This window comes from Felis catus, chromosome C1 (assembly GCF_018350175.1).
Source record: "Felis catus isolate Fca126 chromosome C1, F.catus_Fca126_mat1.0, whole genome shotgun sequence".
In the NCBI taxonomy this organism is placed as follows: Eukaryota; Metazoa; Chordata; class Mammalia; order Carnivora; family Felidae; genus Felis; species Felis catus.
This window is the reverse complement of record NC_058375.1, coordinates 218,790,579-218,817,276: the sequence shown is the minus strand read 5'-3', so window position 1 is coordinate 218,817,276 and position 26,698 is coordinate 218,790,579. Positions and strand designations below refer to the sequence as shown.

At 58.3% G+C, this 26,698-nt stretch overlaps 1 protein-coding gene across 1 annotated transcript in view; it reads left to right on the top strand.

The window, feature by feature from the left end:
• PER2 (period circadian regulator 2) overlaps positions 1 to 26,264 on the top strand; it is a 31,627-nt gene extending 5,363 nt beyond the window's left edge. Inside the window, 19 exon segments of the mRNA XM_023259932.2 lie at positions 42 to 163; positions 978 to 1,179; positions 3,109 to 3,160; positions 4,306 to 4,448; positions 6,069 to 6,147; positions 8,471 to 8,577; positions 9,120 to 9,273; positions 9,565 to 9,673; positions 10,451 to 10,576; positions 10,997 to 11,084; positions 12,602 to 12,761; positions 12,850 to 12,974; positions 13,786 to 13,950; positions 15,058 to 15,297; positions 17,187 to 17,998; positions 19,255 to 19,432; positions 20,333 to 20,525; positions 21,886 to 22,036; positions 24,079 to 26,264. Coding sequence (XP_023115700.2) covers positions 42 to 163; positions 978 to 1,179; positions 3,109 to 3,160; positions 4,306 to 4,448; positions 6,069 to 6,147; positions 8,471 to 8,577; positions 9,120 to 9,273; positions 9,565 to 9,673; positions 10,451 to 10,576; positions 10,997 to 11,084; positions 12,602 to 12,761; positions 12,850 to 12,974; positions 13,786 to 13,950; positions 15,058 to 15,297; positions 17,187 to 17,998; positions 19,255 to 19,432; positions 20,333 to 20,525; positions 21,886 to 22,036; positions 24,079 to 24,228 — 3,356 coding nt within the window. The 3' untranslated portion in view covers positions 24,229 to 26,264.
• The last annotated feature ends 434 nt before the right edge of the window (positions 26,265 to 26,698 follow it).

Genomic DNA, 26,698 nt, shown 5'->3' with positions numbered 1-26,698 from the left:
AGAGGCGGGAGCCGTTTTCAGCCCCTTGGTCTCTCCCGCAGCCAGTGAGGAATACTACCAGCTGCTCTTGTCCGGCGAGAGCCAGGCCTGCGGCGCCAGCCTGCCCTGCTACACCGCGGAGGACATCGAGGGCGCCACTTCCGAGTTCATCGTGAAGAATGCGGTAAGCTCCCCCCTTGAGCGGAGTCTCCCCCCCTGCCCCCCGAAAGCCGAGCCCTTGATCCAGGTGAGCCGGTTAAGCCACTGCAGGGTTCTGGGGGGTCAGGAGATAAGTTCGAGCCTTCAACGAAAAACAAGGTCAAGTGAGCGATTCAGAAGCGGGTCGTGTAGCACACTCTTGCGGCTTTCTGTGAGGCTGTCCTTCTCTCACGGCGACTCCGCCCCATGCCTTGTGCGTGTAAGAGTGAGCCCCACCTTGACCGAGCAGTGACCAGGTGATCTTAGGCTCACTTTGGGGCACCTGGGATTTGAACTCAGCTCCCGAGACTCCAACGCTCATGCGTTTTTAAGCAGCCTGTTAGGGTGGGGGCACCCTTGGGGGTCTGGGGGAAGGGGAGCGAGTGCTCCCTTCCCTGCACCCCTACTTCTCAGTCAGAGAGCAGGCATTAAGGGCAGGTGGGGACCCAGACATACTGGAATCGTGGCAGAACTGGCCTGGAGAGTGGGGCTCCCCAGTCCTTCCTGCGTCCTTCCTTCAGTGTCCCCACTGCAGCTGAACCCCCCCCCACCCAGAGCTCCCCGGGCCAGGGCTCAGGCTAGCCGGCGGGGAGGGAGCCCAGGGCAGGAGCCTCTGGGGCTCCCCGGGAGAGAGATGGGCTGGCAGGGGAGAGGGAGGGGGGTAGAGGCGAGGAGAGTTCTGGCCAGGGCTGAGGAGGGGGACCAGACGCCTCCCCTGAGCCCCCAGTCTGTGGCCCCGGGGAGGGGCGGCCCGTCCGGACCCCATCTGCTGTCCCCACTGAGCCCCTTCTTCCTTCCAGGGTATGTTTGCTGCAGCGGTGTCCCTGGTCACCGGGAAAATCCTGTACGTCTCCGACCAAGTTGCCTCCATCTTTCACTGTAAAAGGGACGTCTTCCCCGGCGCCAAGTTCGTGGAGTTCCTGGCGCCCCACGACGTCAGCGTGTTCCACGCGTCCACCACGCCTTACAAGCTCCCGCTCTGGGGCGTCTGCAGCGGAGCAGGTGAGGGCCCGGGCGGTGGCTGAGCGGTGGCCACCTGGCCTTGTGTGCCAGCGGCACGGGGGTCGTGGGGCTCTGGGGCACGTGCCACATCTCACCTCTGCCAGAAACCGGCAGCGCGCCCCTGCCCGACAGCTGTCGAGGCCAAAGACGGAAAGCTGCTCGCTCATGAATTTCAGAGAGGGAAAGCCGTTTGAGTGAGAAGACTCTAAGAAACATTAGGCATTTTAGAAACGAAGTCGTTCTGAGAAGCTGGGGTCTTGGCGTGAACCCGCAGAGTGCAGAGACCGGGCCCTGTGTCCTGCGGGCGCCATGGCGGTCAGCCGCAGTGATGTCGCAGTGACAGGCGGGCGCTCCTCCCCTCGGCCAGGGGCGGCTTCGTGCTGGCGGCCTGCGACGTCCTCCTGGGCTTAAACCGCGAGCTCTCCAGGCTGGTCACGCTCCAGTCTGCACAGTGGCCAGACGAGTCTCAGCAGAGACGTGGCACCGGGTCCTGGCAGAAAGTGCCAGACAGGGGAGGGGCCCAACCAGCTCAGGCCTTCCCTGAAGCCTCTCCACACTTCCAGGGACCAGGGAGGCCAGTGGAAGCCCCCCTTTTGCCGTGTAAGTCCTCCACCATCTGTCTACCTGTCCCCTGTGGGGCTCTGGTCTCTCGGAGCAGAAGTTGAACCGAAGGGCAGAAACACTGAGGAACCAGGAGGGACGGGACACGGTGGGACTCAGTGTGACTGTGGGGGTCATCCCAGATAGGCGTGACCTCAGTCGTGATCTTGGCTGGAGCCTGCCCCGGGGCCGCATCGCCCAGAACCGGCTCCCGTTTCGCCCTTGGCTCGGGGGTCAGCATCTCTGCTCATATCACGTGCTCCTCAGCCCCACTGACACCATCTCCTGGATCTCAGGCCCCTGTCCCCACCTGCTCCCTCCTCCTCCTGCCGGCTGGGCCGCCACCCCACCCACCACAGCTGCGCGGCGGAACCTTCCCTCCAGCAGACAAGCCAAGCCGGGAGTTGGCCGTAGGGTTGACTCGTGAAAGGAGACACTCACTTTTGGTTTCAGATATAGAGCCGCCTGCCTTCTCCCGGAAATCCCACCGAGGACTGTGCAGTCAGGTCACTAAAGCTTGCAGGGCGTGTCATGAGGACGCGTACGTCACTGCGTGGAAGGGACATCGCTCCGCACGTGGTTTACGGCGGGCACCGTCTCCCTAGGATGGTTGCCCCTGAATTTTTGTCTGAATACAAAAGAAGGACCAGGTGACTTCTCCGAGGCCTTTCCAGGCCGTAACTCGATGCTGTTTTCCCTCATTAGGGATTGCCTACTTTTCCTCTTTCTTTCGAGTAGACGAAACTTGACGTGAAAGATCAGCGTCTGAGATTTCTTCTTAAAAAATTCCTTTATCGTGGAAACGCCATTCCCTCATCTCTGATGACGCCGCCTGAATGACCTCGTGTTGCTCGGCGTTTCAGATTTTGAAGAAGGCTAATATTTTAGCAGAAGGACTGATGTAAGCTTGGGTAGGGCCTTCTATTAGAACCGAATATCCCCCCAAACACGGAGGCGAAGGTATTAGACCCTTACACACACACGTTCGGCCCATCAGTCAGTCGGTTTCCCCGAGTTAAATGGCTTATTAGTTGCCGTGTTTGTGTCAGCTTCGGAACCGTTTCAAAAATGGTAAACTTCTGACGGCAGACTTTTAGCCCCTCCTGATCCGGTACGTGCGACACTCACGAAGCATGTTTCGGTCGGAAGTGTGATAAATGGCCTCTGAGGGCTCCGCTTTGTGCCTGTGTGAACATGCATTCGCACCTGACGATTCTCCCGCCTCTGTGTGGCTTGGGAGAAGCCAAGAGTGCCAGCCCGTGTGTCCTGTCGTACGATGGGATGAGATCGGATGGGATTGGATGTGTGACTCGGGGCTCTTTCTTTCAGATGCGTTTACTCAAGACTGCATGGAGGAGAAGTCTTTCTTCTGCCGAGTCAGGTAAGCCCGTGCCTGGGTGTCCCAAGCTGGGCACGGTGCCAACACTTCACCCCCGAGCCCCGCTTGGGAGGCTGAGGAGGTGCGGGAGTGGCCCCCACCGGCTCCCGCTGTGCCGTGACCCCACCCTGCGCCCCTCGCCCCTCGGCACCTCTTCAGGGTAGAGGCTTATGCGGGCACCCTGCCATGCAGTGCACATATTCCTGAAAAGTCTGTGTGAAAACTGCATTTCACATGTGCACAGGGAGGGGGCGCCTGGGGGGCTCAGTCGGTTGAGCGTCCGACTTCGGCTCAGGTCATGATCTGTGGTCTGTGGGTTCGTGCTCCGAGTCGGGCTCTGTGCTGACAGCTCGGAGCCTGGAGCCTGCTTCAGAGTCTGTGTCTCCCTCTCTCTCTGCCCCTCTCCTGCTGGCACTCTGTCTCTCTCTGTCGATAATAATATTAAAACAATTTTTTAAATAAAAACAATGGGCATGGGGAGTTAAGGCAGCATGGTCAGCACTGGGGTGATTGGACCCTTCCTCATGGAGAACATCAGCCCGAGGAGCCTGGACTTGGTGTCCGTCACCTGGGAACGCGGCCCAGGGCCCTTAACCAGGAAGGCACGTACCCCAGGGCCCAAGAGGACCCCGAAAGCACATGCAGCCTCTACCTCAAGTGTGTGTTTTTTCCAGAAAGAGCCCCCAGAGCTTCCCCAACAGGCTTTTGGCCCGAAACAAGGTGACTGGTTGAGCGTCCAGCCGCAGTGTCAGGAGCGACCCCCTGGCCGGGTTCTGGTACCCTGGGCAGGTGGGGCTGGGGCCTCAGTGGTGAAGCAACGTCTTCTCCCCCAGTGAAAATGTGACCCCCTGTAGAGAACGGCTCCTGGAGGAGCTCCCACCGCCCAGGGCTGTTCACTCTTCGCCGTGCCCTTTAATGTCGTTGACGCCCGAGGGAGCGGGGCAGAGGCCCAGACCCAGACCCCGGGCGGCACCTCTGGCTTCGCCCCCGTCCCCAGGAGGGGAGCCTGCCTCCGCCTCCCGGGCTTCGGGACAGCCAATGCAGGGGTGCTCTCGGAGCAGCCGCTGCGGGGAGGGGTGGCTGGCAGTAAGCAGGACGGGATCCCTTCTGTCCTCGTGCCACAGCGCTGACCCTGCCGTCCTCCACAGTGTCGGGAAGAGCCACGAGAACGAGATCCGTTACCACCCGTTTCGCATGACGCCTTACCTGGTCAAGGTGCGGGACCCGCAGGGCGCCGAGGGCCAGCTGTGCTGCGTGCTGCTGGCGGAGAGAGTGCACTCGGGCTACGAAGGTGAGAGCCCGGCCCAGGCGGGGGCACAGGCTCCGTGTGGTGCCTCAGTTAGTCCCGTGGCTCACCCCTAACGTCAGGAAGGCCGACCGCCAGCCCTGGCCTCTCCCCCCACCTTGCACAGTGTCCGTCTCCCTCTGGTTGCACGCCCACCTTTGTCCCCTGGGCCCCCCGGTGGCCCCTGCCATACCGCCTCCCCGTGTCTGTCAGAGGGTCTGGGTGCCGGCATCTCGCACCCGTGACCAGGCTGTTGCGGTGTCCAGAGCGCCCTGCCCCTTCCCCAGCCGCTGCCTTCCATCCATACGGTGAGGATGGCCCTGCCGGGTCCCCGGGTCCCTCCCATCCTCATGCACCTCCCACCTCGGAAGCACAGGGACAGCGCTGCCTGCTCAGGACCCCACACCGTCCGCCCACTCGAGAAATGAGGCTGTGGCTCGTCCTACCTTCTACTGCCTTCCCCGCCTTCCCGACGTGCAGCCTGGCGGCCTGGCTCCCACTGTTCACTCTGGTTCTTTCCTCCCTCCCTCTGCCTGTAGAAAAGCCACAGTACAGCAGGCTTATCCCACCAGGTGCCCGTTCCTGGTCCTGCTGGCTTCTCAGACCACCTTCTCCCCCCAAAACCCCAAATCTGGGTTTTCCCTTGAAGCCCGAAGGCCCCCAGGCACTTGGCCACCCCGATTCTGTCCTCCTGGTGACTCCACCTCCTGAACTGTGGTATGACACGGTCCTCGTGTGACCGGCTGCAGGACCGGGCCGGGAGCCCAAGGTCCTCGCCCCAGCAGCTCCGCAAGCCACGTGACCAGAATTCCCAGAAAGCGGGTGCCGTGTGCAACTCCTGAACCGCAGGGATCCAGTTCGGTCCACGTTCCGTTGTGTTTATAATCTTGTCTCAGTGGTTAATGATGCCAGTTTTTAAAAAGGCATTTATTTCTTAAAACCGATAGAGATGTTTTAGGTATGTGGCCCTTTCTCAGATGTTTGAGGGGCTCCTCCATATGGAATATTCTCTTCCAAATATTCGAGAAAGACTGAGAGGGGTTCCCTGGGTTTCACCGAGTTGTTCATCCCAACAGGATTCTGCTTCACGAATGGAAAGCTTTGGAGTTTTGAATGTTTTGTCCACGAATTTGGTAGCTGAGGGAGATTCTGGATATGCGATTTCCTTTGTGCAAGTTACTCTATCTTCTTTGCCCGCCCTAGAAACTGTAAAGTCCCCGTTACAGTGACATTTGCTGAGAATGTTGAATCTAAGCACTTAACTCATTTATTTTTTTAAACAATTTGTTGAGCTCACCCTCGTTGGATCTGAAAGATCACGGATATGGCCTTCCGGCACGATTTTGCCGAGAGAAGCCTACGCGACAGCACGTGCTTCTGTTAGAGTGGCGGTCCTTGGCCTTCTAGACTGAACCTGCCCACAGAGGAGTTGAGGCTGGCTGGCGGTCATCTAGCATAGGGTCCGCTCTGCTCCCTATGTGACAGGCTGTGGTTCAGAGTCCCCTTCTTAATTCCTTCCTCCGCCACACATCCTGTGAATCTACGTGGCGTTTTCCGGTAGCTATAATATAACTGCACTAAGTGTGTATTAGAATCAGAAACTTGTGTAAAATTCTCTTCTTTCAGCCCCTCGAATTCCTCCTGAAAAGAGAATTTTTACGACCACGCATACACCAAATTGCTTGTTCCAGGATGTGGACGAAAGGTAAGCAGCCTGGCGCTGTGCCCTTTGCGTGTCTTGGGATCACTATCGCGCCCTTCGTGGCGGCAGACTCGATCACGTGATGTTTAGCGTTTCGTCATTATCTTGGTGGTTACTTAATAGCAGCTCAACACAGCCCAGTCGATTTTTATGTTTTTGGCATGAACGCTATGCAGCTAAAGTTAAGGCTGCATGTTGGTTTGAGAAGGTAATCCGCAAAGATGTTGAACTGCAGGCAATGAAACGATTGTGGAATTGCACTAACAGCCTCCCGAGATAGGAACGTTGTGTAAATGGAGCATTCTGGGGAGCTGATCATCGTTGTAATGGAGTCTATCTTTATTATCCTATTTAAACTCATTTCAAAATCGCACACGACTAAAGCACGGCATGGCCAGGGACGGCGTGCTCGGGTTAGGATTGGAGACGCCATTGGCAGGATCCCAGCAGAAATGTGTCCACCAGCGTGTGTGTCACAGCCTGCTCCCCGCGGGGGGGGGGGGGGGGTCACCTCCGTTCCTGCCCGGAGCTTCACTCCGTGTCCCACTCAAGGTGCTGTGGCCAGAACAAATGGTGCTTGTGGGAGTCGGGAGCCCTGCCCTTCTCAGAGGGTTCTGGGTTGGCTGACTTGGGGCCGAAGCCCATGGAGCGCCTCCCCCCGGCCCCTCCTGCACAAAGACAGAGATCCTGGTGGCTGCCGGCAGTGATGGGGAAGAGCCCCCCTCGGAAGACCCACAGGAAGTGGACCTAGAAGCACCAGAAGCACTCCGGGCTTTCTCAGTCGGCCCAGGCGACCTCCACAGATGCTGTCGAGGATCAAGCCCACCCCGCTGCCTGCGCCTGACCTGGAGACACCAGGTACCCGCCCTGGACGCAGAGCCTCCTGGGAAAGAGTTGCTCTCGGGAAGCCAGGGAACCGTCAGCCTTCAGCTCTGGGCAGCTCAGGGCTGATCTGCTCACCCCCTGTGGCAGAATCACCAGAGACACGAGGTTTCAAGGCGCAGGTTCCTGGGCCCCACCCAGCCCCATCCAACGGTCTCGGCGTGGGGGCCGTGGGAGCTGCGTTCACAAAGCAGCCCCAGGACAATTTTTATTCTTCCAGGAGTCTGAGAACACCTGCCTGCAAACCAGCACAGGTGTCACTCGTGTGCAGGTGTTGTGAGCAGGTGCACAGGGCCTTCCTCAGCAGAGCCCTGCGGGCGGCCCAGCCCACGGAGCACAGGACACCTGGGCAGTGGCCCGGGCTCCTCCCCACCCTCTCCCTCCTTCCTCCCCCTTCTCCTCCCCTTCTTTCTTCTCCCTCTCTCCCTCTTCTTCCTCCTCCTCTTCCCCTTCCTCCTCCTCCTCCTCTCCCCTGGCCAAACCTTGACCTGGAAGGGCACCAGGAACATTCTGTACATCCTATCAGATGAAAACACGAATCCTGGAGAGTGTGTGTCAGACCAGGAGGAGAAGATCGAATCCTAACGCAGGGCCCACGAGAAAGCGCCATTCAAGGGGAACAGGCAGGCGTGGCTCTAACGGCTTGGAGAAGGCCCTTCCGCGTGAGGGCATCCGCTCGGAAGAGGTTGGGGAAACATCAGTTCGGATGCGAGAAGGCTGGTCTCCAGGGTGGGGAGGCTGAACTGCGGCTCAGAAGAGGGAACAGTGGCTGCGTGGGCAGAGAATGCTGGTCGTGGGGGCAGAACGGGCACCGAGACGGTCACCCCAAAACATCGTCCTAAAAGCTGCAGGAGGAAGCCCGGTGGCACAGAGCGAAGGCCCCCCGCCTGTGTGGCGCCTTCTCAGGACCAGACACGGCAGCCAAAGTAACCGAAGCACAGCATCCTGAGCTGGAAAAGAGCCAAACAGGGTTTTCCGGCGTCCAGGCAAAGCTTGTTTAAAAGAAGCCATGCCCAGCCCCATCCGGCCAAACTTACAAATGACACGAAGAACGAAAAGACCTTAAAAGACAAAAAGCAAGAATGTTATCGTGATTTACTCTTTCAGGAGCAAGGACGCCGCCCTGTGCTGGGGCACTTGGCCTGTATGGGTTGGGCCTGCTAGGGCCTAGCTCCCCGTCACAGACCTGTGGGGATGTTGTCATCTTTTGTTTGCCAATTAACTGAAAGACTGTTCTCTGTGAGCCCAGTTCCCCAGCTTTGCTCTCTGGGGAATTTGGAGTCTGTCCCTTCCCTGCCCCCCAAGAGGAAGATGGTCCTTAGAGATGAACTAGGGCCCCCCCTTCGAGGCTGTGTTCCAGACCGCATCCCGAAGCGCAGCCATGAGGCTGGGGCTGGGGAAGGGGGGCTGCACAGGGACCCCCGTGTGTGTGCTTGCTTTGCAGGGCGGTCCCCCTCCTGGGCTACCTACCTCAGGACCTGATCGAGACCCCCTTGCTCGTGCGGCTTCACCCCAGCGACCGGCCTTTGATGCTTACCATCCACAAAAAGAGTAGGTCCCCTTTTCACAGTAAATCCTGCCGTCAGCACCCAGCCTAGATGGGTCAGGCCGGCCACCAGTGTGTGTGACGGATGCCCCGGCCGTGCCCGAGCCCTAGTCCCGTGGGTCAGGAGCGCTCATCTCTCGTGGGGCCTCTGTGGCCCACAGCCTGAACCGTGGCCATCCTGCCTTTACGGTTGGCTTCCCTGGCGGGTGGGGGGAGGGGTGCGGGTTCAGCTGTGGCGATACAGGTGCTGACCAGGCCAGGGGAGTGGATGACACGGGTCCCCACTGAGCCCAGGCCTCGCAGACGCTCAGCATCCCCCTGGGGGCCGGTCAAGGCTAGAGACGCGTGTGCCGAAATGCGTGGTGGCGCTTTTGGCAACGGTCCGTTGTTACAGTTTAAAGCGGAGCGGGGCGCCGACAGCGGTAGCGTTGGGGAGGTTGGCATCTCTCGAGTTTCGAGGTGATTCCAGAACGGAGCGCCTCTCCCTCCCCTCTTCCCGAGAGCGCCAGCCTCTCGTCCTCACGCCCGCACCCTTCCCCTCCCCCAGTCGTGCAGTCCGGCGGACAGCCCTTCGACTCTTCTCCCATCCGGTTCCGCGCCCGGAACGGCGAATACGTCACCCTGGACACCAGCTGGTCCAGCTTCATCAACCCGTGGAGCAGAAAAATCTCCTTCATCATCGGGAGACACAGAGTCAGGGTGTGAGTGCTCTCAGTGCACGGCGCAGCCCGGGGACCCTGGCTCCCCCACCAGCACACCGCGTGGGGTGGGACTGGGTGACCGGGACCCAAGTCACCTCCCGCCACACGTCTGTGCTCCCGGGGGGTGGGGGTGGGTGGGTAGGGGGGACACCTCACGCAGGCAGAGCAGCGAGTGGAAAGGAGGAGGTCGTGAGTGGGCAGGTGGCAGCCCAGGGGTCTGCAGGGGGGAGGCAAGCCCGGCAGGGGTGTGCAGCATGGGGCCCAACTAACAGACAGATTCGCGCGGCACAGGGGCCCTTTGAACGAAGACGTGTTCTCGGCTCCGTCGTGTGTGGAGGAGAAGGGCCTCCACCCCAGCGATCAGGAGCTCACGGAGCAGATACACCGGCTGCTGCTACAGGTGGGTGCGTTGCCTGCGCGCCCTCCTGTCCCCCTGCGGAAGTGGCCCAGGGCTGCTGGGAGACCCGGGGTGCCCCTCCCTCCCTCCCTCTCAGGCTCGTCTCCCCGCATCCGGCTCCTCCCTGCGTCCCGGTACCCCTGGTCTGGGCCCCGGACAGTTGGGCACACCTGCAGTTTGCACCGTTGGGGGCAGCCCCAGCCGTACACGTTGGGGCGTCTGTGCCTGAACGGCAGCCCGGGGCGAGCCACTGAAGGATGGCACCCAGCCCCCGAGTCCGCCCGCAGGCCCTGGTGCGAGCCCACGCGTGGCCCCCCACAGGTGCACCGGGTGAGAGCGGGTCACCTGCTGGGCCCCGGGGGACCAGAGAATGCCTTCTCCGTGTTCTGGGGACACACGCAGCACTCGAGAAAACTTAGCGTGGCCACCAGTCCCCCCAGCCAGGCAGCTTCTGCTTGTCCGTCTCCTCAGACCACGGCGACACCACAGCACGCCCCTTCTTGTTCCTAAAACCCCTGGGTAGAAACCAGACTGGCCCATGAGGGAGCTGAGGGACAGGGTCGAACGGCCCCTCTTTCAGGGAGTGTGTGGGACTGGGATCGGGGGATGCGTCCCGCAGCCTGACCCGGGGTTGCAGCCCAGCCCCCACCTTGTCCTTGGCCTGCTCCCCCGGGCAGGTCACAGCCTCTGCGAGACGGCCGTGTTGGGGGGCACCGAACCCGCAGTGCCAGCCACGCCCCCCAGCCACGTCCAAGGCCTTCCTGTCTGCTGTCTCCCCAGCCCGTCCCCCACAGCGGCTCCAGCGGCTACGGGAGCCTGGGTAGCAACGGGTCCCTCGAGCCCCTCATGAGCCAGACGTCCTCCAGCGACAGCAACGGCCACAAGCACTCCCGCCGGAGGCGGACCGTAAGTCCCCGTCCACCGTGTCCCTCCCTCTCCGGGTAGACTGACCCGCGGCAGCCCTGGAGCCCGCACAGCCCCAGCCACCTGCCCTCTGAACCTGCTCGCTCGGGACTCACTCTCTAGTCTCTAAGGGGGGAAGCGTCCAAGAGCTGTGGCTGAAGTCTGGGTGAAAATCCCTTAAAGCAGGCGAATCAAGCAGAAGTGAAGACGCAACAAAACCATAACCTGCCGGGTCCCTTGATTTGTGTTCTTGGGACCATCAAACTCGTTTTCTTTAGCTCGGCCACACTCTGATTTCTCGTTCAGAACCTACTTTGCGTTGCTGGGAGTTGTCAGCTCTTCTCTGACCTCACCGTGGGGGACAGGCTGCAATGCCAGAGGGTCCCCTCGAGGGAGTGACGCGTTCTTGTGTTTTTCCTCAAGGAAATTTGTAAAAATGCTAACGGCAGGGTCAAAAGCAAAAGTCCTTATCCTGGTGACTCTGGAGAACAAAAGGAAAAACCTGCTACAGGTAGAGCATTATTCTCTGTTTCCTTGGTAAAACCTTTTTGGTTTTTAATGTTTATTTTTGAGAGAGGGAGAGAGAGTGTGAGCAGAGGGCAGGGGTGCAGAGAGAGAGGGAGACACAGAATCCGAAGCGGGCTCCAGGCTCCGAGCTGTCAGCACAGAGCCCCACGTGGGGCTCGAACCCACGAGCTGTGAGATCATGACCTGAGCCGAATTCACACGCTTAAACTGAGCCACCCAGGTGCCTCTCCTGGCAAAACTTTAAGCGTGGGAGGCAGAAAGAGGAACCTGGTTTCATGTTAACTCCAGGTGGCAGGGATTTACCCTGCCAGCGTGCTGCCTCCCCTCCCCATTGGGCAGCCCCGCTCAGTGACGTGCCGCCAGCGTGGGCCTTCGCTCATTCAGTCTCGCCGACCCCGGCTGTTGTGTGGTCACCTGGCCTCCCGCAGGCCTGTTGAGATGTGGCCAAGGCGTGCGTTTCTGCCCCATCGCCCCATTCTAGCTCTGCGTACTGGCCGTGGGGTCGGTGCTTCCAACGACGTGAGCAGGTGCCCTCGCCCCCCTCGGGCTGCCCAGCCAGCCCACAGTGCTCACACCCGTGAATGCGGTGTCTGAAATGGACAGCGCCAGCTCTGCTCAAAGGCCTCCCTCTCACGGGGAGCCAGTGGCCCAGGGAGCTGCCCGCGCACCCCCTCGCCGCCTGAGCCCGCCTTACCAGGTTGTGTCCCCGCGCCCTCGTGCCTGGGCTCATGCTGTTCCTCTGCACGTACGCGCACATGCACACACGTGCACCGCAGTCCTCTCCCCGTCGTGGGTTCTTGCTCTTCCCTTGCACTCAGGGCTTGCCTCCTCCAGGAAGCCTCCCTGGGCTGCCCACACCTGGTCTTCGCCAGGATTTTTGGCCTTCGGGACGTGTGGGTGTGGACTTTGCCCCCAGCGGACAGATTGCATGCTGCGGTCTGTGCTGGGTGTTGGGGACACAACAGAGGGCGGGGCGTGGCTCTGCCCGTGAGGGCCCTTAGGGGAATGCATTTGGTGCGCGTGGTGAGGGCAAGAAACGTCCACAGCAAGCCGCACTGGAGACCATTACGACTGTTATCACCACTGGGTCATATTTGGAAGGGCTGACCCTCCCAGAGACAGGGAATAATATTGAGCAACTAAAAAGCGTCTGCAATCTAATTGGCCCTAGAAGCTTCAGGAGTTTAAGTAAGAACTGGCCTTCCCCACTGCTGAGTCCCTGACCCTGGGGATAGCCCGGGCCGAGGGCCACCGAGCCCCAGAGAGAAGCCGGCCTTGGCCCTGGTGACAGCTCCCTCTAGGTTCCCTCTGTGGGTGGCACAGTGACACTTGCCCCCACAGAGCTGCCTGAATATCTGGCTGTCCCTGGATTTCTGTGTCTGTGGATCATATTCTGAGCCCCGAGCCTCATTTGTAGGTAGAATTAAGAGACTTTGTAAACATACAGGGTACTGTTTGGGGGAAGCAGGTATTAACTGAGCTATCTGATCCTTCTTTCAGAGACACAGAGTAGTTCCTGTGCTCAGATGAAAGCTGTCCCCGTGGAAAAGGACAGCTCGGGCGCCAGCCTGCCCCCGGGCGGCTTTCCCGAGGAGCTGGGTGGCAAGAGCCCGCCCGCTGGCTCCTACCAGCAGATCAGCTGCCTGGACGGCGTCATCAGGTGCGGCCACTTTCGGCCCCCGCCTCTGTCGTTCGTGCACTCTGGGGGCTCCCGTGTCACATGAAGCCCTTCCCGGCCCCCCGTGCAGGTACCTGGAGAGCTGCAGTGAGGCTGCTACCCTCAAGAGGAAGTGTGAGTTCCCGGCGAACGTGGCGACGCAGAAGGCCGGCGATAAGTGGAAGGCGGTGGCCGGTCTTGGGCTGCATGGCACAGGTGACTTGACCGTTCGAGCTGCGGGGGGTGTGGTAACTTGGATGCCCGCTGTGGGATCGGGTGTCCCGGAAGGCCTGGAGCCCCCTTCCCTCCCAGGGCAAGTCTGAGGGCTTCAAGGACACAGTCTGAGAGTGGAGGCTGTTTCTTCAATAACCAAAGTAGCTCCAAAGTTAGCAGCCGTCTCCCAAGCTAGACGTAAAGGTGATCTGGGACTTCGAGACGAGGGTCCTGTCGGGGCTGCTGGAGCGGGAGGACCGGGGGCACGTCACACGGTCGTTCTTGGGCAACATGGTGTCTCAGCAGAGCACCGGCCTCTGAACGTTGCTGCAGGCCTACAAGCCAGGTTAAGTCCCAGGCCCCTCAGACCCTGTGAGTGTTGCCGGTGGTCATTCCGAGAGCCAGAAACCGGGTGTCCCGTTGCTGACAGAGCACGAGCTGGGCAGTCACACTGTGAGGGACCGTCTGTGCCCGAGCTGCGGGGAGAGCTCTCGGCAGAGGGCGGGCCCCTGGCTGCCTGTGCGGCCTCTCTCCACTGGCCTGCGGAGGGGGTCCGGGCAGAGGCCCCTGACCCAGAGGACCTGCGGCTGCCCGGTCGCCTGCCCCCTTTTAGAGGACTCGGGACGGGAGAGGTGTGATTCTGCCCGTTTCAGAATTTCCTCTTCTCGCCCCGGGAATAAATACCTGCCGGCAGACCGTCACCTGACCAGGTGGGCCCGTGGGTGTGGGTGCGTCACACAGACAGTGCTGGTTCTGATCTGAACGGTTTGCTTTTATTGCACGTTTGTGTCTGTGTCCTTTCTGCCTCACAAAGAGACGGCCTCACCCTCCGAGGTGAATAGCCACGCGGAGGTCAGCGCGCACTTAACCTCGCTGACACTGCCCGGCAAGGCGGAGAGCGTGGCGTCCCTCAGCAGCCAGTGCAGCTACAGCAGCACCATCGTCCACGTGGGTGACAAGAAGCCACAGCCGGAGCTAGGTATGCTTCTTGGTTCTCGGACGATGCCGAGGGTTCTCTGACTTTAATGGTAAAAATTGGGTTTTTTTCATTAAAAAAATTTTAATTATTTTTTTTAACGTTTATTCTGAGAGAGAGTGAGTGTGAGTAGGGGAGGGACAGAGAGAGAGAGAGAGAGAGAGAGAGAGAGAGAATCCTAATGGAACCTGACCACGGGCTCAATCTTAAGACCCTGGGATCATGACCCGAGCCGAAATCAAGAGCCAGACATTTGGCTGAGCCACACAGGCGCCCCTAAAGAATTTGAATTTTTGGCTGCCCTCTTAAAATTTTCTTTAAGTTTGTCCAAGTGCAAAAGAACCCTAGCACTGCCCAGGAACGGAGATCCAGGAAATCCTGGAGCGTGAAAAACAGGTGGGGGGTTGGGGGGGGGGGGGCGCGCACCGCACCTGTCCGAGTCCCCATTGCTCTCTGGCACCACCTGGTGGCAGGTGTCTGTTCAAGCATGAACAGGGAAGACGCTGAGGTGGTTCGGAGCCTGGGCCTGCAGGGGGTGGTGGGGAGGCAGGGGGACTGAGTAGGGATCCTCGGGTCCCCACCCCCTCCCCGTTTGAGGACAGGAGCCAGCACAAGTCGTACAGCACTGAGTTAGCTTCTTCTTCAGAACACCCATGAGTGAAATGAAACCCAAAATTGTTCTTTTCTGGGAAGAGAGAGACAGGAAACAGTGCAGGTAAGAGAGTCGGTGTCCAAACCCCTCTTTCCGGACGGTCAGTGGGTTCCACCTGCCCCTGTCCCGTCACGGCTGTCACGCCTGAACCAGGATAGGGGTCATGCGCTAGCTCTGTCTGTGGTGCTCTAAATGCTAGCGTCTCCAACGTTGAGCTGAGCCCCGAGATCCCCCACATTTCACTTTGCTTAGAAGTCTGCTCCTGGAGCCGCCCCAGGCAATGAGACTTCCGTCATGGACTTTCGTCTTTCGTTGTTAGCCTCCTCAGGGCGCTAAGTGAGCTCACCGTGGATCTCAGCTTCACGAAGGATTTCTCTTCTTCAGAGATGCATGGTGGGTTATCCGTTGTTTTAGCCCCCGAGGCCCTTGCACACCAGAGGTGCCGTCTCGTGTTACAGAGCTGGTGGAAGATGCTGCGAGCGGGCCCGAGTCCCTGGATGGCCGGCCCTGCGGCCTGGGCACGGAGAAGGACCCCCTCCGGACGCTGGGCCTCACCAAGGAAGTGCTGGCCGCCCACACCCAGAAGGAGGAGCAGAGCTTCCTGCTCAAGTTCAAGGAGATGCGGAAACTCCACGTCTTCCAGTCTCGCTGCCATTATTACTTACAAGAAAAATCCAAGGGGCAGCTGAGCGAAAGAAGTAAGTGGCGACACCTGACCCAGAGGTGGATTTCTAAAAGCTTCATATTCTTGGCGGAATGGGGTCCAGTGCTTCTTTCGAAGTGTGAAATGTCCCCAGTTTGGGACCCCCGCGTTTGTGAGATACGTGTTGGAACTTGGAGGCGATGCAGTCTCTTGCGGTACAAAGAGGTGTCCTCTCAGGTCCCCAGGGGCACAGTGCCATTGAGAGCAGCGATAGCGCCAGGCTGGCCCCCGTGGAACGTGGGATGGGGCCGTTCCAGAGATGCCACGTCAGACGTTTCTCACTGGGTGGCTGTGAGGGGCAGGGGACCCCACCTGTCCGCAGTACTGACGGGGCATTTGGTGTCAGGCTTGTGAGCGAGGAGGAGCCCCGGCTGACATCCATTCTCCTCGGGAGATGTGCCCTCCTGGCTGGTCTGGCCTCAGGGCTGGAGGACAGCCCCTGGTTGTGCAGAAAGCTGCCTTTTGGGTTGAGAGCCCGCGGCTGGTTGAAAGGCGTGGGGGGGAGTCAGATAGGGCTGGACTGATCAGAGACACCACGCTTTCCCTGGGTCCCCCAGGCCAGACACAGGGATCAGAGCTAGTGGGCCCAGGAGACATGCACCACAAGCTCCCAGCTCCCACCATCTCTAGGCGGACACTCCAGGGGGAATGTATAAGAAGTAAAAGAAGCTGATGCTGTCTAGAATCGTGTCTCTTCTACTCTGTTCCTTTTCTCCTTCTTCCCCAGACTCAGGGTGACTGCCAGGCCGTAGAGAATCTCTGTGGAAATGAGAAGAAGGTGTCACCTCCCCCTGTGGGCAGACCCACCCTGAGGGCCTGGCTTGGTGCGGAGTTCCAGCTCCCTCTTGCCCGCTTGGCCCTGTTTTTGCAGTGCACAGACTATACAGCTGTCCACAGCCGCCCTGACTAGACCCTGATGTGTTATCCCAGGAGCCCAGTGCTTTAGCCACTAGTCCCACCAGGGGACAGATTTCCTATAGGAAGAACACCAAACAGAGTCTGAATCCCCAAACCCCTGCCCACTTACCACTTTGCCTTAGACTGGCTGGTTTGTCTTCAGCATGGAGCAAAGGTGTGGACCACACCCTGGCACAGGTGTCCCCGCATACCCGCTGCAAAAAGTCCCAAATTACCCTAGGTGACACGAGAGGAGACGCTGAGGTTCCTGGGACCCATCCCAGGTGTGGCATGACACTCCGACCCAAAGTCCTGCTAGCGCACCAGTCGGGGCCCGGGGTGGCTTGGGGATGTGCCCAGGGTCCTCCGGTTACCAGTGCAGACCTCCCACCTTCTAAAGAAGGCATCATCTCTGCAGCACTGGTCGCCTGATAGACCTCCGCTCAGGTGCAGTCCGGGCTTTATTTGACAGGTGAGGCAGGAAATCTCTTGTTTTAAGGAACAGTAGTGATAACACTTGTAAAATTCAAAAATAAGGTTTGATGAGATCAGTGGGTCTATCCTTCAGGTTTCACAGACCAGTGTCAGAGAACAGCATAGATTCATCAGCCTTTTTACTTCTTTTGGCCCAAATAAAACCTTCTAAATACTACTTTTCATCACTATGATTTTGCAAAAGAAGGGACTCTTTAATAGCAGAAGGAAACAGGCATGTGATCTTGTAGTTAAGGGCAGTCTTAAATTGGTTGACTCTGGTTTCATGCGTATTTTGCCCTGATTATTTCACTTCACCAAGGGTCAGGGGACACCTTTATGGAGGCCCCAGTGCGCCCCAGGCTGACATCTGGAAACCCCAGACTGCTGAACTAGGAGGCGCCCTCACGTTTCGAAACTTCTACAAGTCTCCGAAAACCAACACAGAGGAGTCACAAAAACACTTACATCTTAACTCTGGTGGGTTTTTTTTTTTTTTTTCCATTATTTTAGCCACCCCTGGACTAAGAAATGCCTCTGGGATAGACTCATCTTGGAAAAAAACCGGGAAGAACAGAAAACTGAAGTCCAAACGGGCCAAGCCTCGAGATTCCTCCGAGAGCACCGGGTCTAGGGGGCTGGCGCCCCACCGGCCCCCACTGGTGGGCCTGAATGCCACAGCCTGGTCACCGTCGGACACATCCCAGTCCAGCCGCCCTTCGACGCCCTTCCCTGACTCCATGCCAGCTTACTCCCTGCCGGTGTTTCCAGCCCCAGGACTCATGCCCACGCCGGGGCCGGTGGCGGCCGCACCCGTGGCTCCCCATGCCGGCTTCGTGGTGCCCACCGTGCCCATGGACACTCAGCACCCGCCGTTCACTGTCCCCTTGGCCCCCGTCATGGCACTGGTGTTACCCAACTATTCCTTCCCTACGGTGACCCCCAGCCTGCCCCAGGCCTTCTTCCCAGGCCAGCCTAACTTCCTGCCCGAGATGATCCCTGCCTCGCAACCTGAGCTCCCTGGTCGGACCTCACCCCCCAAACAGCCGTGCGCGTGTCCTCGGGCAGAGTGTGGGCCACCGGCATCTCGTGCAGCCACCCCAGCCTCCCTGCCCTCCGCCTCTGGGCCCACGGGCAGAGCCTCCCCTCCGCTCTTCGAATCCCGGGGCAGCTCACCTCTGCAGCTCAACCTGCTACAGCTGGAGGAGGCCCCCGAGGGCAGCGCCGTGGCCGCAACAATGGCAGGGTCCTCGGAGACCACGGCGGCAGGGCCAGACTGCAACCCTGGCACGGCCGTGGACCGGCAGCCAAAGCCTTCGCCAATTGTAAGGACCCCCCCCCCCCCAGTGTTCCTTCTCTAAGGCGGGTGCCACACACAGCAGGCAGGGGTGGGGCAAGCCCGTGTCCTCCCAGATGGGGGTGCTCAGACACTGTGGCTTCTGCCAAACTCTCTGTTTTGACATAAATACTCAGGCTAGAAATTAACATCTTCCAGTTAAGCGACCCTATCAGAGTAGAGCACTGGGGATCCGAACGAACTGGGGATCATTGTTTGGGGATCCGAACGAAGGAGGCTGGATTGATGGACGGCACAGGCAGGGTCCAAATAGCAGCATGTGACTTCATGCCTGGCCAGGAGCCGCCTGGAGATTCTAAACCAAAGTCCGATGATAAAGCACAGTCAGCCTAACTGCCAGAACGAAGGCTTGTTGGGGGGGGGGGGGCGGGGAAGCTGGCAGCGGAGGCACCCTGGGTGGACGTAGAGGCGGAGGACAGAGCTCTGGGACCAGGCGGTCGGTTGCCTTCCTCCCAAGTCCTAAGGGACGCCAGTGTGCCGTTCTTACTCGATTAATGAAATTGCAATTGTGTCTCCAAAGAACCGCTTCTGTGTTCTGAATGAGCTTAGGCGTGTGGCAGTGTTAGCGAGGCCGTGCAGTCCACGGGAGCCCCGAGGGGGAGCTGCACGGGGCCCCCAGAGGAGGACGCACAACCTCATGAACACAGACTGACTTCCCCAGTGCCTCCCTGCCCTCCCAATTCCTGTTTCTGGGGTCCTGGCCTCCCGTTCCGGTTCTGAGGACGGAAGGGTCCGGCTGCTGCCAGGCCACGCCTGCCTCTCTCTCTCTCTCTCTCTCTCTCTCTCTCTCTCTCTCTCTCTCTCTCTCTCTCTCTCTCTCTCTCTCGGTCCCAAGGCCCCGCCCCCCAGGCCAGAGCCCCACCCACGGGAGGAGCAGCCACCCGGTGCTGCTGAGGCAGTTCCCTGCTCCCCAGTCTGCACTGGTGGAAGGCCAAGCGGGAGCTTTTCCCTCAAGGATCCTGGAACTGCTATCTTTGGTGTGACTGTCCCCAAACTGAGGTTGATTAGACGGCATTCATAGACCACTGGCGAGCATGCTGCTGTAGTCCCAGTAACGGCGGGACGCATTCACTGGGCCGCCTTCGTTGGCATGTGAAGGAAGGGCCAGCGATCTGGGGACCCCGCTCTGCCGTGTCCCTGGTTGGCCTGTGCACACAGTGCCCTGCAGCTCCCCAGCCCCACCCGGTCCACCCTGACCGCGCCATCTTCTCCCTGTTCCTGAAGCGCGAGGAGCCCACAGACGCGCCAAACAGCGATGCCCTCTCCACGTCCAGCGGCCTGCTTGACCTCTTGCTGCACGAAGACCTGTGCTCGGCCACCGGGTCGGCCCTGTCTGGGAGCGGGGCCTCCGATTCCCTGGGCTCCAGCTCGCTGGGCTGCGATACATCTGGAAGCGGAGCAGGTACGTTGGTGACCTGGGAGCACCCAAGTCCCGCGGGAGTGGACGTGTTTTAGTTGCCTCGATTCAGGCCTTTTTTGGAAGATGGTCTCTTGACGCACCTGAGGGCATCCTCAGCTTTTCCCGACCTCAGGCCACGGTAGCGGGTGCGGACCAGGTCCCGACAGGCATCCGGCTGGCCCTCCGAGTGGCTGCCCGGAGCCCACAGCCGTTCACATCCGCAGGCACGTGCCCCTTGCTCCTGCCCCAGCTCTGCCCGTGGGCATGCCCTGCACCTGTTTGCTTTACACTCTCCTGGCATTGCAGGCCTCACCCCTGCTGGCTCTTTAGGACCGTCCCTCCGGCTCTCTGGGCTGCTAGGAGGGCTGGTGGTGTTCGCCCTGCCAAGGGAGCACCCCTCACGTGAAGCTGGGGTGTGGGCTGCACGCCTGAGCGGCGAGGATGAGCCCGGCGTGCTGTGGAACTCCGTAAGGGGCAGAGCTCACTCCACAAACTGAGAACCCCCCCTTCCCCCCCGTGGGGTTTCCCTTCCCCTTGCTCTCTGGCCTCGCTCCCCACAGGAGGCTCACTGGAGAGCGATCCCCGACCCAGCTTCTCTGTGGCCTAGCCTCGTCAAGGAGCAGGGAGCTCTTGGAAAGAAGACCACACTTTCTAAGATCTAGCCCCATCTGGACTTCTCGGGGCTGGCCCTGGAGGGAAAGAATCACCTCCATGGTGCCAGCTGGTATTCCCCAAATAATTTGAGGACTGAAATCGGGGGGAGGAACATCCAGCAACCTGGGCACTCACCGCCAAGTAAAACTCTTCAGCTCCCCAAAATTGACGTTGCCTTGTACACGCGCGTCACACGAGGTTTAACGTTGTGTCAAAAGCTTTGACTTGCCACGTTTTGTGTTTTTAAAGGCAGTAGTGACACGAGCCATACCAGCAAGTATTTCGGGAGCGTGGAGTCTTCGGAGAATAATCGCAAAGCAGAAGTGAAGGCGGACGTGGAAGAAAGCAAGCACTTCATCAAGTACGTCCTCCAGGACCCCGTCTGGCTGCTGATGGCCAACGCAGATGACAGCATCATGATGACGTACCAGATGCCTTCCCGGTAACCACTCGACCTTCTCCTAGGGACGTAGGACCCCCCACCCAGTCGGGGGGATTTCCCCCTGAAGCCTCATCTCACATTGAGTTGAGTGCAGCAGACAGAGAAGCAGGGTCACTCCGGGTGGCTCTGTGGTCCCACAGCCATCTGTGTGGACAGCGTGCCCCGGAGCCCTCCCACGGGCAGAGTGACCTCCCACGGGCTGTGAGGAAGACGGGCTCCCGGCCACCCTCCTGGGCGTCGCACTCAATGCTCACGAAGCATTTGTGCCAACGTCTGTCTCCCTTCTCTGTCGCCCAGCAACCCTGTGGGGTGGATGGGGTGTGTCTGTCTTAGAGATGCCGAAGCCAAGGTCGAGGTAGGTGAGCGGCCCTCGGCCACCGGCTGCTCTGCGGTGACTGGAACTGGGCCACCGCAGTGACTGCTTGTCAGGCTGTTCTAGTGAACCGTCATGGTCCCTGCCCCCGCGGAGCCCCCAGGGTGGGGGAAGCTGGGGAAAGAAGGATTAAGGCTGAGGCTCAGAACAGCCCGGCCTCTGTAGGGGGGTCACTGGGGGTCTATCGCCGGGGCAATGTCCGGGTTTGCAGGAGGCAGAGGAGCTATTCCGCCAACCGCCTTAATGGCAAGAGCCTCCAGCTGATCAGCTTGTGCAGGTAACCAGCTCCCGTGTCTAATTCAAAACAAAACCAGGGAGCCTGGGTGGCTCAGTCAGTTATGCATCTGACTCTTGATTCTGGCCCAGGTCATGATCTCACGGCTCATGGGTTCGAGCCCCACGTGGGGCTCCACGCTCGGCGTGGAACCTGCTTACCATTCTCTCTCCCGCCCTCTGCCCCTCTCCCCTACTCATGCTCTCTTTTTCTCTCAAGAATCATAATAATAATAACAATAATAAAATCAAAATTGTTGGGGCGCCTGGGTGGCGCAGTCGGTTAAGCGTCCGACTTCAGCCAGGTCACGATCTCGCGGTCCGTGAGTTCAAGCCCCGCGTCAGGCTCTGGGCTGATGGCTCGGAGCCTGGAGCCTGCTTCCGATTCTGTGTCTCCCTCTCTCTCTCTGCCCCTCCCCCGTTCATGCTCTGTCTCTCTCTGTCCCAAAAATAAATTAAAAAAAAAAGTTGAAAATCAAAATTGTTACTCAGGTTATCATTTTAGTAGGAAAACTATGGATTATTTACTAGGGAGATTAAGTTATGTTAAACAGGGTAATTTATTTTAAACAAAAAGGAAATTTGCATCAAACAAAATCACCTGAAATTATACTAATATGGAAAGAGTCGACAGAAAATGAGTGTGTAAAAGAGAAAACCACGAAAATCCCTTATTAAGACATTCTGAATTGCCTAACTGAATGTTCTCTGAAGGAATTTGGAGACCGTCTTGAAGGAGGATAGGGAGAAGATGCAGCCGCTGCTGAAGTCCCAGCCCAAGTTCACGGAGGGCCAGACGCGGGAGCTTCAGGATGCACACCCCTGGCTGCGGGAGGGCCGCCTGCCCCCCGCCGTGGACGTCACCGTAAGTCACAGCGCGTAGTTTCTGACGTCGCATTAAAGGGCGCTGCGAGGGGGCCGCTCCGTACTGTCTTTCTAGTGTCCTGTAAACTTAAAACTCCTAGAATTTGAGAGCGTTCATTAACGACAACGGAAGACACCGCGATACCGTTAGTCTGAGGAACTGTCTTGTAACGGCTCTGCCACATTGCTCCCGAAAAGGCCTTCTGAAGGTTCAGTCTCAAGATCCAGTGCTGAAATTGGAATGTTTTTTCTTCCTTTCAGTTCTGTTTTCCATTAAAAACGAAACAAAACAGGAAACAGGAAGCTCTGCTCCTACCATAAACCCTCACTGTCCCTGTGGACCATTAAGTGGCCATAGGAACAGCGCTCCCACAGGGCCACACGCCCCCTCCCGTGGCTCCCAGAGACATACCTGCGTGCCCATCCCTGCTCCCCGCTCCCTCCTGAGCCCCGGGTCCCCCGCAGCCACTCATTCCGGGGGCTCGGTGTCCTTCTGTAGCTGCACCCGTGGCCAGCCCTGTCCTCCACCTTCAGGATGGGAACCGGCCACTCCCCATCACCTCCAGCGTCACCCCTTGGTCCAAGCACGATGCTTCTTCAGCTGGATCTTCCTAGTAGCCTCCCTGCCTCATGTCGTTCCCCCGGTCCCCGACAGTCACATCCCTGTCAACGGGGCCCCGTCTCAGCCCCAGTGCTGCAGAGCCATAAAAATCTGACATCTCTTGGTTTCTCCTCCCTCACTCTCTGCACCACACGGGCCTCTCGCCTGCCCCTGAACGCAGCAGGCAGGCTCCTGCCACCGGGCCTTTGCACCTGCCCTTCCCTCTGCCTGGAACCCCCTCCTCTTGGATAGACACGTGGCTGCTTCTGGCTTCCCTCACGTGTTCCTTTCACACGCCACAGTATCGGTTGCCTACTGCTCTGTGTCAGATGACCCCAAACCTTAGTGTCCTAAAACAGTAAACACTAATGATCTCCCACTGTTTCTTTGGGCTGGGAGTTCAAAAGCAGCTGGCGGGGAATCTCTGGCTCCGTCTCTCCTGAAGATAAAGGCAAGATGTTGGCTGGGGCGTCCGTGGTCATCTGAAGGCCGGAAGACCCCCTTCCCAGGAGGCTCCCTCCCATGCCTGTCAAGCTGGTGCTGGCTGTGGGCAGGAGGCCTCAGTTCCTCGCCACACAGGCCTCTCCCCACAGGGCTGCCTGGCTGTACTTGTGGCCTGGCACCGGATCCCCAGAGAGGACAGGAGGAAGCCACAGGCCTCTTGGGCCCCACGATGCCCTCCATCACACCATCACCTCCTCTTTGCTGGAGGCGAGTTACCAAGTCCAGCCCACACTTCGGGGAAGGGGAATGAGGCTCCACCCTCTGAGGGAAGGGTCTCAAAGAACAGCCCTCCATCAGTCACCTTCTCTGGCCTTTTCTAAAGGTCCAGCGTATAATAGGACCCCGTCCACGTGCCTTGTTCCGCGTCCAGCTAGACTTTCTTTTTGAACACTCTAGGGAACCCGCCTCACTCTGTTTATTGTCCCTCTTCCCCTACGAGGATGTCACCTCCACCGGGCGGGGGTTTTCATCTTTGTTCACTGGTGAGTCCCAGTGCTCAGGACATGTCTGACGCGTAGCAGGTACGCAGCAGATAGTCGGGGAATGAGACCGTACATCGCTGATGCCCCATTTCCCAGATTAGGAAACTGAGGTTGGCGAAGGCAGTTATACTGGGCCTCGATCGACTCCGGCCCCACAGGCAGGAAGAGGAGGAGCTGCGACCAAGCCTGAGTCTCCTGGCTTTGCCTCACTGCTCAGATAAGGGCTGGACTCTCCTCTGGCCTTGGGGGAGGGGGCAGCGCGGCCCCAGGGGGGCAGCTGTGGCCTCCCTGAAGAGCAGGCAGGGTCCCAGCAGCCCCTCAGAGGCGCCCCACGTCCCACCCCTCCTCTAGCAGCCGCCCGGCCAACCCCTGGTCACCTGCACCTCCTCAGATTGAACTACACCGTGGTAACGAGGATGTCGTTTTTGTTACTGATTTGACATTTTTCCTTTTAAGGAGTGTGTTTACTGTGAGAACAAGGAAGAAGACAACATCTGCGTGCCATATGAGGAGGATGTTCCTACTCTGGGTCTCAGCGGAGACCCAGACACCAAGGAGGAGGGAAGTGGAGCCCCCTTGAGTCACAGAAGGGAAGAACAGACCTAAGTCTGTCCTGGCCCCGCCCCCCACCCCAGACAGCCGTGATCTGCGCTAGAAGGTGCTCGGAAGAGAGGAGAGGTTTTGTCACCTGTTTGTCATGAAGTGGACAGATATGCTTATGTCGCTTTTTTTGTTTTAGGGGGAAAAAACACATGGTTTTCTGAAGGGGTGGTTTAAAACCGGAGGGTGGGAAGGGTCTGGGAGGAAAATACATTTTTATATTTAAAACATACCTACGGAGGTTGGGGGGCCGGCGGACAGATTTTCAGTCTTCTTTAACTTGAGAAAGCCTGAACCCGCTCCTTGCACGTGTCAGGGAGGTTGCCCCAGGGCTCCCGGAAGTCTGTGGACTCGAGGAGGCTTCTCGCCGGTCCCTGTGGGTGTCGGGAGGCATCATGCAGGCTGCGACAGACAGCGGGGAGCCTCCCCAGCTTGGTGCGGGTCAGATCAAATCCTGGCCTCTGGGGGCTGCTTTTTATCTAAATTATCATTTAGGCAAACTAGGTGTTCTTAAAAACCTGCCAAAGGGGGATCACAGCCTCTCCCGATTTCCTTTCAAAGTGTTTCGCATTAAACGGCTTGAAACCTACTCTGGCAAACCAGCAGCTTCGGCTTCAGGTCCCATAGCGGCAGACGTTTCAGTCTGACGTAGCTTGTGTTTGGGGTGAACGGCGTGGAGATGCTCGCTCGGGACCAAAGAGGCCCAGTGGCTTGCGTGGCCGGCTCCACCAGACTAGCACACGCTCAGAATCTCCTGTGTATTTCTACAGCGTTCTTGTATCCTTTTCAGCCCGTGAGCAAGAGGTAGATAAAATATGTGGTTGATTACCTCCGTGGTGACTTCCCTTTGCAGACCAGGCTTTGATCGCCACCCAGAGGACCATTCGTGTTGGTCGGTCCTTTGTTGGGAACCTCCCAGACCGGAGCTCTGGCAAAGAGTAGCCACTGACATCGTGATCTGGTGACCGCGTCTGCGTTTTCCAGGGTGCCACGAACTCACCTCTCCCACCGCGCCCTGGGCGGGGATGCCGGCCCTCATTCTTTTCATGAGCCTGACCTCACTCGGGGCAGCTTCCGGTCTCTGCAGGGAGGTCCCCCGGTGTCACCAGCACTCTCAGGGCAGCGGGACACCCGGGGAAGAGTGAGGCCTCTCTGTCTATCTCACCAAACCTCATGTTGCACCACGCACCCCCAAGGTTTGGGGGGAAAAGTCGTATAGGTCCCTGGAGTGAACGGAAAGTTACCACAGGTGAAACAATGAACTTAAAATTGGACTGAGTTTGTAAAGACGGAAAAGAAAGCAGGCTTCCCCTTGTTCTCTGATGGAGAAGGGGCTCCTGGAGTCAGCCTCCCTGTAACCTGCTTGGTTTTCAGTCTTATGATTGGATATTAATCCCGTTTTCCATAAACTCAAATGCAAGAATACTGTGGGTTTTTTTTTTAATTTATAAAGTAACATCATCTTCTCATGCCCAGAATGAGGTAGTAGCCTGTGCGTTTGTGTGGAAAATAGAGGCTGTCAAACCCGCCTCCCGCCTCTGAAGTCCGATCATCAAGGGATTAGACGCTGGTCAAGGTGACATGTATGTTACGTTAACATACAGCCGTCCAGACGTTCTCCACTGCTATGAATGTTTACCCTCAGCATTGTTACCGTATGATTCGCGCCCATTGATTGTTATTAACCGCGTAGCCTCCACACGTGCTGGAAAGTTGACAATAGGAGCATTTTGTGAAATTGTTTACACGATGCCGCGCATCGAGATGTGTTTCCTTTAGTGTGCGTGCTTACACAAGGGTTATAAAACTTTCTCTCGATTTTAAACTGAGCCTTCTTTTTAATCTGTTCCTAAACAGACATGTAAATACGCTCTCCGTGTCTGTCTCATGACTTGGTAAGCCTTGCCGGACAAGTGGTTTGTCCATGCACCCACCAAACTTTCTTCACCCAGTGCAATATGTTTGTTTACTGCTCGTGTCTTTTTACGACTGTTTTGCTTTTTAGAAAATTGGTAAATAAAGCAAGTATATTTTTTATTGTTCCTTGGGTGTATTTTGAATGTAGCACAGAGCAATCACAATGGAGATCAAAGATTTCCAAAAGGTGTGTCTCAACAGAGAACTCCAGAAATGCCGTGTTCGGGACAACTTCTGTCACAGAGGCCTCCCTCACCCCTTCCGTTGCACAGCTGGTCCCTTCCCGTGTGCGTGCGCGTGCGTCTCTCTTACGTGCATCCTCGCCACATGCTGTCGCACTGCCCAGTGAAGTCTTAGGATGTGAACTTCATAAAATGTAGATCTAATCATGTAATCCAGTGCTCCCATGGGCTTTTCACTTGCAGATGCAGGGGTGAGGCTGCTTGGCTCAGCCCCCAGCTCTTCTCCACTCCAAGGTGACCCCAGGCACCTCCTCTGTTTCTCTTGTGCCCTGCCCTGGGTGTCTGTCCCTTCTAGGGGAGCTGGCCGTGCGCTGGCC